Below are 12,031 nucleotides of genomic sequence, written 5' to 3'. Positions count from 1 at the left end.
ATTTCTGGCTCTCACAGACCTGTAACTTCTTCTTTAAGAGGCTCCTCTGTCCTCCACTCGTTACCTGTATTAATGGCACCTGTTTGAACTTGTTATCAGTATAAAAGACACCTGTCCACAACCTCAAACAGTCACACTCCAAACTCCACTATGGGCAAGACCAAAGAGCTGTCAAAGGACACCAGAAACAAAATTGTAGACCTGCACCAGGCTGGGAAGACTGAATCTGCAATAGGTAAGCAGCTTGGTTTGAAGAAATCAACTGTGGGAGCAATTATTAGGAAATGGAAGACATACAAGACCACTGATAATCTCCCTCGATCTGGGGCTCCACGCAAGATCTCACCCCGTGGGGTCAAAATGATCACAAGAACGGTGAGCAAAAATCCCAGAACCACACGGGGGGACCTAGTGAATGACCTGCAGAGAGCTGGGACCAAAGTAACAAAGCCTACCATCAGTAACACACTACGCCGCCAGGGACTCAAATCCTGCAGTGCCAGATGTGTCCCCCCTGCTTAAGCCAGTACATGTCCAGGCCCGTCTGAAGTTTGCTAGAGTGCATTTGGATGATCCAGAAGAGGATTGGGAGAATGTCATATGGTCAGATGAAACCAAAATATAACTTTTGGGTAAAAACTCAACTCGTCGTGTTTGGAGGACAAAGAATGCTGAGTTGCATCCAAAGAACACCATACCTACTGTGAAGCATGGGGGTGAAACATCATGCTTTGGGGCTGTTTTTCTGCAAAGGGACCAGGACGACTGATCCGTGTAAAGGAAAGAATGAATGGGGCCATGTATCGTGAGATTTTGAGTGAAAACCTCCTTCCATCAGCAAGGGCATTGAAGATGAAACGTGGCTGGGTCTTTCAGCATGACAATGATCCCAAACACACCGCCCGGGCAACGAAGGAGTGGCTTCGTAAGAAGCATTTCAAGGTCCTGGAGTGGCCTAGCCAGTCTCCAGATCTCAACCCCCATAGAAAATCTTTGGAGGGGAGTTGAAAGTCTGTGTTGCCCAGCGACAGCCCCAAAACATCACTGCTCTAGAGGAGATCTGCATGGAGGAATGGGCCAAAATACCAGCAACAGTGTGTGAAAACCTTGTGAAGACTTACAGAAAACGTTTGACCTGTGTCATTGCCAACAAAGGGTATATAACAAAGTATTGAGAAACTTTTGTTATTGACCAAATACTTATTTTCCACCATAATTTGCAAATAAATTCATAAAAAATCCTACAATGTGATTTTCTGGATTTTCTTTCCTCATATTGTCTGTCATAGTTGACGTGTACCTATGATGAAAATTACAGGCCTCTCTCATATTTTTAAGTGGGAGAACTTGCACAATTGGTGGCTGACTAAATACTTTTTTCCCCCACTGTATTACCAATTGAACGACATCTATTGCAGGATAAATCAATGTTTACATAGAGTTTACATAGCTGGCCATAAATGGATGTTGCATTTTACTTTATGGGTTGGTTATGTAGGCTTGAGTGAGAAAGTTACAGACCGACAAATATCATACCCCCAAGAAGACATGCTAACCTCTCACCATTACAATATCAGGGGAGGTTAGCATTCTTTTGGGGGTGTATTTATGCCTCTGTAACTTTCTCACTCATCATTATTCACAATTCATTCAGGATTACCCATAATCATGGTAGCATCCACATTAATGTAGAAGTTTTTAGAAACATATTCTGTTCTTATTTACAATAAAAGTATCTCCAAAATGACACATTACATTATTTACCATTCATTTATATTGGGCACAAAATAATCTGAAACACAACCAAAGCAAACAGCAAATGCATCTAACAAATGTGTAGAGTCACAAGCTTGATGTAGTCATTGCGTGCTATGAATTTGGGACCAAATACTACACTTTTTACTACTTTAATGAACATATAAGTATATTTGTCCCAATATTCTTGGTCCCCAATGGGGGGACTATTTACAAAAAGTGGGAAAGGAAAGGGGGATACCTAGTCAGTTGTACAACTGAATGCATTTACATTTTAGTCATTTAGCAGATGCTCTTATCCAGAGCGACTTACAGTTAGTGAGTGCATACATTTTTCATACTGGCCCCCCATGGGAATAGAACCCACAACCCTGGCGTTCCAAGCGCCATGCTCTACCAACTGAGCTACAGGAGGCTTTCAACTGAAATGTGTCTTCCTTATTTAACCCAACCCCTCTGAATCAGAGACGTGCGGGGGCTGCCGTAATCGACATCCAGGTCATTGGCGCCCGGGGAGCAATTGTTGTTGTTGGAGGTTAACTGCCTTGAGGTTAACTGCCTCGCTCAAGTGTTGTAATTTCTAAACGGTTCCCCAGATATGAATGAAAATACCCTCAAATGAAAGCTGACAGTCTGCACTTTAACCTCGTAGTCATTGTATCATTTCAAATCCAAAGGGCTGGAGTACAGAGCCAAAACAACAAAAAATGTGTCACTCTCCCAATACTTTTGGAGCTGACTGTATTAGCCTACTCTGTTTATGGTTTTGTTGTCATGGAGGACTGATTGGACTCATTGCTTCCAATTGAAAAATAAATGCTGCTCTCATGGAATGGCGTGCTTTGAGCACTACCGAAAAGTGCTATTTTGGATTTGAAAAATGTATGCCATAAGCTGCATTTGCTATAGGACTATTGTTTAAGTTTTTGTTGGTGACACTTTGGTACCTCCATAATTTGCAGCTGTTTAAGTCTATCAAAAGTCCGCAAGTTTGAGCATGTGATGTCCGTTAGGTCTATGGACATCTTTTTTTTTATCAGCACGAATTAGACTGAGCAATAAAAGCCCCACTCAGGGTCTTCTTAAATGAAACTAGTTGTTGACAGTATGGAGCACAATACCACGGAGCAGGTTAGAAGGGAGGAACTCCCTCAAACTTTTATTCTATAGACTGGGATCCGCACTATGCAGCTGTTGCAAGAGCGCATTTTGTCAGTGGCTGTCCACTGGACGCAAAAACAATGATTGACGATGACAATTGGCAGCTTAAACTACCACAATAGGTAAGGCACAAATAAATGAATAAATACGAGAGCAGCAGTGTGATTCACATCAATGCGTTATGTAGATATCACTAATATGTGATATCCGCTGGGCTACACCTCTGCTGTCATCCTCACCTCCAAGTGTTTATTCAAGTTGGATAATCTTTGGATGCAGACAACAGTCACACCATTGGAAGACATACACTACAAAGTATGTGGACACCCCTTCAAATTAGTGTTTGTCGGGAGCTTCATGAAATGGGTTTCCATGGCCAAGCAGCCGCACACAAGGCTAAGATCACCATGCACAATGCCAAGCGTTGGTTGGAGTGATGTAAAGCTTGCCGCCATTGGACTCTGGAGCAGTGGAAAGGCGTTCTCTGGAGTGATGAATCATGCTTCACCATCTGGCAGTCAAACTGACAAATCTGGGTTTGGTGGATGCCAGGAGAACGCTACCTGCCCCAATGCATAGTGTCAATTGTAAAGTTTGGTGGAGGAGGAATAATGGTCTGGGGCTGTTTTTCATGGTTCGGGCTAGGCCCCTTAGTTCCAGTGAAGGAAAATCTTAACGCTATAGCATACAATGACATTCTAAATGATTCTGTGCTTCCAACTTTGTGGCAACAGTTTGGGGAAGGCCCTTTCCTGTTTCAGCATGACAATGCCCCTGTGCACAAAGCGAGGTTCATACAGAAATGGTTTGTTGAGATTGGTGTGTAAGAACTTGACTGGCCTGCAAAGAGTCATGATTTTGGAATGAGATGTTCGACGAACGGGTGTCCCCATACTTTTGGCCATGTAGTGTAGCTTGGCTGTAGCCTACAAAGGCCTATTCCTGCACTTTGCCTGCGATCCATCAAACGCATTTGGTGTGTCATCATAGTGGTCTCTGACTTGTGGTCAGACTCGCTCAGGCGTAACAAACTTCAACTTGCGCAGTTTTTCAATGCTGATTTGAACGTCATTGAGAAAACAGAAAGGTGTCGAAGATTTTTTTCGGGATCATTTAGTTTTTCAGAAGTATCTGTAATCTGATTAAAATATTTGTACTGGTAACGTAAAGGGTTACAGTTGTTTGTAATCCGCTACTCCCAAACCCTACACACAGACACACAGACACACACACACACAGACACACACACACACACACACACACACACACATACACACACTGGCCTCAGGGAGCCTCACACACACACACACACACACACACTACATACACTTTAGGGTAGGCTAGCCTATAAGACTTGACAACACAACAAGTGTGTGTGTGTCTGAGTGAGTGCGTAGTTGCACGTGACGACACATAATCCAATCTAATGCATGAAGACCATATGCAGTCCCAGCTTTCAGTAGCAGCTGAAAGGCTTTCTGTGTGCATTCAGACAGCTGAGCTCAACTGCATTACGTGACGTTAAATTACATTACATGACATTACATTACACTACATTACACTACATTACACTACATGCACAAATCTAATCATAACCACAACAGCCAGCTGGAACACTGTTGGCCTAACCAAGTGCCCTGGCCACTGAGGTAGCTACTAGAGAATGGGCATGTCTCCAGAGCTCTTTTCACTAACAGACATACAGAGCTAGTGAGGGCAATCAGAGCCATAGTAGAATCACTCATGTTGATTCTATGGACAGAGGCCATTGAAGCACTCTCAGCGGTAGTGATCACAGTCAGTCAGGTGGAATGGGATGGAATGGGGGCTCTGACCCCTCTGATTCTGATGAGGTGTATTTTGAGTTGAACGTTTTAACACCCCTCCCAGTGGAAGGAATTGGCTCAGATTACAGTAGTATGCGCCAGACTGTATTAAAACAGATGGTTTTGCGATACTAAATCTGTGTGTGTGTGTTTTTAAACAAAATGCGTTGATAGCTGTTTATTTTGGTCAATGTCGTACTCTTCTGAAGGCTCAGTCAGTGACAGTAACAACAAACTGACAATCCACACAGGTCCTCCCCTCCAAAACGTTCCATCTGAAGTTCAAGTAGATTGTTGGTTGCAGCAGCGGCCGCTGATTGGCTGAATACTCGGGGCGCGAGGTGGTTGGAGTTGTCAACAAAGCAGCGTGACAGAAATATTATGCCAAGTTTTCGAACTACCAGTAGTTTCTTTGCATGTGACCACTGCTGATTATACTATTTAGAACGAACAGCCAGCTAATGAACGAACAGGTGCACCAGGAAGAACAGTTGTCACTACTTACCACAGCTACAAAGTCATAAAGCCTACCTATTTCTACAATTTCTCTTCTTAAAATGTGATTTTAAACCTAACCTTAACCTTAACCCTAACCTTAACCACACTGCTAACCTTATGCCTAACCCTAACCTTAACCCTAACCTTAACCACACTGCTAACCTTATCCCTAACCCTAACCTTAAATTAAGACCAAAAAGCTCATTTTTGTTTTCATGAATTTTTACGATATTTTGCCAAGTTTTACTTTGTGGCTGTGATAACTAGTGGAAACCAGGGCAAACGTAACAAGCATTCAGATACAATAAGTGAAAACACATTATCTAACTGGGGATAGCTAGCTAACATAAGCATGATCCACTAGCCAGTTAACTTTCATTCTGAAATAACTTCTTATTTCCGAGTAAGTCAGATATTAATTTAGAAAGACTAGAAATTGCCATGGGAGCTAGCTGATTAATTGACAAAAAATCGACAAAACTATTTCTCAATGTTTCTAAAAATTACTGTAGCTGGCTAATTAATTTGATCATGCTTTGTGATACACTCGGTTTTATGTTTAGGTTCTAGCTAGTGTATCCCTATATCTTTTGACAGCTTGTTTTGAACAATATATTTTTGAAACAGGAACCACACTTTTATGAGCATTTAAACCATAATCCATGAATTGTGTAATATATATTGTTTTTTTAACACAAATATTTGTATATATTTTTTTTTACCAATTACAATTTATCTGACCAATCACAAGTGGGACGCCGCCCCTAACGCCCTAATGGGTGGGCCGCCGCTGGTTGGTTGGATGTCAGTATAAAAGCAGGTCAGAGTGGATTCCCCTTAGCACAGTTTTTCCCAAAGGTGTGCACATTTCAGTTTTTGCCCTAGCGCTTACATAACTGATTCTAATCAAAGGCTTGATTATGAGTCTGTTACTTTGTTAGTGCTAGGGCAAGAACTAAAATGTGCACCCCTTGGGTCACTAGGACCAGGATTCAGAAACGCTGCCTTAGCGTTTTAGCACTTTCAACTCACTGCCTTTTTATTTTGGTCCTTTCTTTTCGAAATATCTTCCTTGCTGCCTGGGAGGCAGAGTTACACTGACATTTACATTAATTAGGAACAGAGCTTTCCTCTCATGATGTCATAGCCTAGGAGATAGAATGTTATCTTCCGGGTTTTCTAATGCCATGTTTCCTCTGTGTTTCAACTGCTGTTTTAACAGCTGTTTCGTCTGTGTTTTAACTACTGTTTTAACAGCTGTTTCCTCTGTGTTTCAACTGCTGTTTTAACAGCTGTTTCCTCTGTGTTTCAACTGCTGTTTTAACAGCTGTTTCGTCTGTGTTTTAACTGCTGTTTTAACAGCTGTTTCCTCTGTGTTTTAACTGCTGTTTTAACAGCTGTTTCCTCTGTGTTTTAACTGCTGTTCTAACTGCTGTTTCCTCTGTGTTTTAACTGCTGTTTTAACGGCTGTTTCCTCTGTGTTTTAACGGCTGTTTCCTCTGTGTTTTAACGGCTGTTTCCTCTGTGTTTTAACGGCTGTTTCCTCTGTGTTTTAACGGCTGTTTCCTCTGTGTTTTTACTGCTGTTTCCTCTGTGTTTTAACGGCTGTTTCCTCTGTGTTTTAACTGCTGTTTCCTCTGTGTTTTAACTGCTGTTTCCTCTGTGTTTTAACTGCTGTTTCCTCTGTGTTTTAACGGCTGTTTCCTCTGTGTTTTAACTGCTGTTTCCTCTGTGTTTTAACTGCTGTTTCCTCTGTGTTTTAACGGCTGTTTCCTCTGTGTTTTAACGGCTGTTTCCTCTGTGTTTTAACGGCTGTTTCCTCTGTGTTTTAACGGCTGTTTCCTCTGTGTTTTAACGGCTGTTTCCTCTGTGTTTTAACGGCTGTTTTACACAGGCTTTTCCTTTTGTTTTCTTCCTCTCCTCTTGACAGTTTGTGTGCTGTACACTCAAGGAATGGCCAACAGGGAATGGAGAGAGGTGAGTTGAGGTGAGGGGGGAGAGGGTCCAAGTCTTTGAGAATTGCCTCATTCATTTAAAATCAATACAAACCAGTGTCTGTTCCTCCTCCTCTCTTTCATTCTAGTTTAGTCGGACAGAGGTGATAGACAACACACTGAATCCAGACTTTGTCCGGAAATTCATCCTGGACTACTTCTTTGAAGAGAGGCAGAATCTCCGCTTTGACCTGTGAGTTAAGAACGTTATTAGCATACACCTGTGTGTGTGTGTGTGTGTGTGTGTGTGTGTGTGTGTGTTTGGGTTAGAGAGGGTGAGTTAGTGAGGTGAGTTAGTGTGTGTACATGAGCATGCGTGGGTGAGAGAGAGTGGTGCTGTGTGTGAGTCTGTAAGCACAAGTTGAGTTATGAATAAAATATTTATAAAGTGAGAAGGGAGATGTAAGTGTTCACCTTTTAAATAAAAAAACACGTTTTCATAACATTTCTGTATGAATTCCCCTTGTTAATGGGATGTTTTGGAATGTAATACGGTCGTGGGGCAAAATGTAAAAATGTTATTGAAATACTCATGATGTTCATAATTTTCGGAATTCATAAATGAATGTCAGTTAAATTGTAGTCTTTTCTCAGAGCACATCATATGGTCCTTTAAAGAAAAAAATGTATGTAACATAGTGTGTGATATAGCTTGGAAAAGAATCATGTGATTCTGGGTGACATCATAAAGCTGCTTGTTTCCAACACTGGGACTGGTTCCCTCTGGGAAATTTAGTCTCCTTCATGTTTTGTTTCCTTGCCACAATACAGCTGAGTGCCTTAGTGTTTAGATGAAGAGAGCATGAGTAACTGTGTGTTAAGTTTGAGAGACAGAGCGCGAGGGTGTGTGTGTGTGTGTGTGTGTGTTTGGGTTAGGAAGGGGGAGTTAGTGAGGATGATGGAGTGTGTGTTGGTAGCATAGCGGACTCCCCACAGGCTCTGTTGTGAGTGGGCGAGCATCAGGCTGTATTACAATCTACACTGATGGCCCTCTAATGGCTCTCAGCAAAGAGTGGTCTCTCACAATAACACACGCTCAGTCCCGACTCCTGACACACACGTACACACTCACACATGCACACACACACACACACAGCTTCCCCCTACACACAGAAGCAGCCCGAGGGCATCCTCTCTGACAAATATATATGTGTACTTTTTCCCTTGTCATTATATGAATCATTTATGAAGATTTGTGAGTGACCGAGGCAAAGACGAATAGTACATTAGGCACACCTGTGCATTCTGCCATCGGCGGGCCCGGTTGCGTAACAATGTTCCCTAGTCTTATGGAATTACATTTGTACCAACATGGTATTGTATCATCGCTCTCAGCTGTGACATGGCACCTTGTCTGTAGAGACAAACAGACACACCATCACACATGCACACACGTGCGTAGGCGCACGTACACACGCACACGCGCGCGCACTCACGTGCACTCATGCACAGAAGCAGGCACGCATACACACCTGAGCAATGGATTAAGGAATGGATATACTGTACTAGAATAACATGGATTAAGGAATGGATATACTGTACTAGAATAACATGGATTAAGGAAGGGATATAATGTACTAGAATAACATGGATTAAGGAAGGGATATACTGTACTAGAATAACATGGATTAAGGAATGGATATACTGTACTAGAATAACATGGATTAAGGAAGGGATATACTGTACTAGAATAACATGGATTAAGGAATGGATATACTGTACTAGAATAATATGGATTAAGGAAGGGATATACTGTACTAGAATAACATGGATTAAGGAAGGGATATACTGTACTAGAATGAAAGGGATTAAGGAATGGATATACTGACTAGAATAATATGGATTAAGGAAGGGATATACTGTACTAGTATAAATGTATTAAGGAAGGGATGTACTGTATTTGAATAATATGGATTATGGGATATACTGTACTAAAATAAAAGGGATTAAGGAAGGGATATACTGTACTAGAATAAAAGGGATTAAGGAAGGGATGTACTGTACTAGAATAACATGGATTAAGGAAGGGATATACTGTACTAGAATAAAAGGGATTAAGGAAGGGATATACTGTACTAGAATAACATGGATTAAGGAAGGGATATACTGTACTAGAATAAAAGGGATTAAGGAAGGGAGATACTGTACTAGAATAACATGGATTAAGGAAGGGATATACTGTACTAGAATAACATGGATTAAGGAAGGGATATACTGTACTAGAATAACATGGATTAAGGAAGGGATATACTGTACTAGAATGAAAGGGATTAAGGAAGGGATATACTGTACTAGAATAACATGGATTAAGGAAGGGATATACTGTACTAGAATAACATGGATTAAGGAAGGGATATACTGTACTTGAATAACATGGATTAAGGAAGGGATATACTGTACTAGAATAAAATGGATTAAGGAAGGGATATACTGTACTAGAATAACATGGATTAAGGAAGGGATATGCTGTACTAGAATAAAATGGATTAAGGAAGGGATATACTGTACTAGAATAAAATGGCTTTCTTTTTGATAAGCAGGTGGATAGATTTCACAGGTTGAAAAACAGGTTGTTTTTATAGTTTTATGGAGAACCTACATTCTTGCAATGTCTGATTGTTTATAACCATTGCCACTGACGGCCAAGCCTTTTTGTAAAATGGTACGATAATTTTCCACAATCAGTGGTTACTTTTACATTTTAGTCATTTAGCAGACACTCTTATCCAGAGTGACTTAGATTTAGTGCATTCATCTTAAAATAGCTAGGTGGGACAACCACATATCTATCATACACTCTTAGAAAAAAGGGTTCCAAAAGGGTTATTTGCGGAGGGATTGAGTTCTACCAAGAACTGTTTTGATCTGAAGAACCATTTCTGGAATAAAAAGGTTATTTGTAAGGCAAAGGGTTCTACCTAGAACCTTTAACAGCCTAATAACCGTTTTTGGAAGAAAGGGTTCTTTGATGATTCTTTGAAAGGCAAAAATGAATCTTTGGAAGGCAAGAAGGGTACTACACAGAACTAAATATCATATTTCCCAGCATGCTCTATTGCAGGGTGATTTTGAGAATTGTTTGTTTTCATATGTGTGTTTTTGCATGTACATTGATTGATTAATTTTATGCTACACAAAGAAAAATAGCATACGTTTTTCTAAACTAATCCAATCTTTTAGTAGTTGGACTTATTGCATCCATTACTGAGATGGTTGTTCCAGTTTAGATGATTGAGGTAGTCTCAGTATTCAATCCTCCCTTCCCTGGCAGTCATTCTGAATGCAGATTGCGGGTGATAAAAATGTGTTGGATATCCTAACTCTGTCTAGATCCCAATATGAATTAAACATCACTTTGCAAGCCAGCATAATGTGACTTGCAGGCCTGATGTGGCCTGTAAACCAGGAGTTTCCTAACACCACTATGTAATGTATTGTCATAAATAATTTAATTTGAAAGGCTAATAAGGCTGGTGGAACCGTTCATAGAGGAAGAACCTTTAGAGGATAAAAGGGTTATTGTTGTAACCCTTCATAGAGGGTTTTAAGCATAACCCTTCATAGAGAGTTCTAGAAAGAACCATTTACAGGGGGTTCTATGAAGAACCCTACATAAAGGGTTATAGGTAGAACCCTCTGCATAGGGTTCTACCTAGCACCAAAAAGGGTTCTACCTAAAACTCTCTATGAAAGGTACAAACCGAAGAAACCTACATAGTTCTACTTAGCACCCTTTTTTTCTAAGAGTGTAGTAAGTACATTTTTCCTCTAAAGTAGCTATCAGCAAAGTCAGAGCTAGTAAGGGGGAAAGGGTCAAGTGCGAGTGTTAGTTCACGAAAGGTAATTATAATAAAACATATATACAGTGAGGGAAAAAAGTATTTGATCCCCTGCTGCTTTTGTACATTTGCCCACTGACAAAGAAATGATCAGTCTATAATTTTAATGGTAGGTTTATTTGAACAGTGAGAGACAAATAACAACAACAAAATCCAAAACGCATGTCAAAAAATTATAAATTGATTTGCATTTTAATGGGGAATATATTTGACCCCCTCTCAATCAGAAAATTTCTGGCTCCCAGGTGTCTTCTATACAGGTAACAGCTGAATTAGGCACACTCTTAAAGGGAGTGCTCTAATCTCAGTTTATTACCTGTACTAAAACTGTCCAAGAACAATCAATCAATCAGATTCCAAACTCTCCACCATGGCCAAGACCAAAGAGCTTTCCAAGGATGTCAGGGACAAGATTGTAGACCTACACAAGGCTGGAATGGGCTACAAGACCATCGCCAAGCAGTTTGGTGAGAACAGTTGGTGCGATTGTTCGCAAATGGAAGAAACAAAAGAACTGTCAATCTCCCTCGGCCTGGGGCTCCATGCAAATCTCACCTTGTGGAGTTGCAATGATCATGAAACGGTGAGATCAGCCCAAACTACGGGAGATCTTGTCATATCTCAGGCAGCTGGGACCATAGTCACCAAGAAAACAATTGGTAACACACTACGCCTGAAGGACTGAAATCCTGCAGCACCGGTCCCCTGCTCAAGAAAGCACATATCGCCGTCTGAAGTTTGCCAATAACATCTAATGATTCAGAGGAAACTGGGTGAAAGTGTTGTGGTCAGATGAAATCAAAATCGAGCTCTTTGGTATCAACTCAACTCCCGTGTTTGGAGGAGGAGGAATGCTTCCTATACCAAAACACCATCCCCACCGTCAACTGGGTGGAAACATTATGCTTTGGGGGTGTTTTTCTGTTAAGGGGACAGGACAACTTCACCGCATCAAAGG

General features: G+C 41.0%; 1 protein-coding gene and 1 non-coding gene across 2 annotated transcripts in view; one reads left to right on the top strand and one right to left on the bottom strand.

The window, feature by feature from the left end:
- Positions 1-12,031, top strand: part of LOC121531289 (copine-8-like) — a 55,673-nt gene that overhangs the window by 11,169 nt on the left and 32,473 nt on the right. The window contains exons 3-4 of the mRNA XM_041836529.2: positions 7,171-7,217; positions 7,324-7,427. Coding sequence (XP_041692463.2) covers positions 7,171-7,217; positions 7,324-7,427 — 151 coding nt within the window. The remainder of the gene's footprint in view (positions 1-7,170; positions 7,218-7,323; positions 7,428-12,031) is intronic.
- trnap-ugg lies at positions 2,098-2,171 on the bottom strand. Its single transcript has one exon. It is a non-coding gene; the product is annotated as a tRNA-Pro (tRNA).

The sequence above is a fragment of the Coregonus clupeaformis genome, chromosome 19 (genome assembly GCF_020615455.1).
Source record: "Coregonus clupeaformis isolate EN_2021a chromosome 19, ASM2061545v1, whole genome shotgun sequence".
Lineage (NCBI taxonomy): Eukaryota > Metazoa > Chordata > Actinopteri > Salmoniformes > Salmonidae > Coregonus > Coregonus clupeaformis.
Note: the sequence above shows the minus strand (reverse complement) of the source record. Positions and strands in the feature narration are given on the sequence as shown.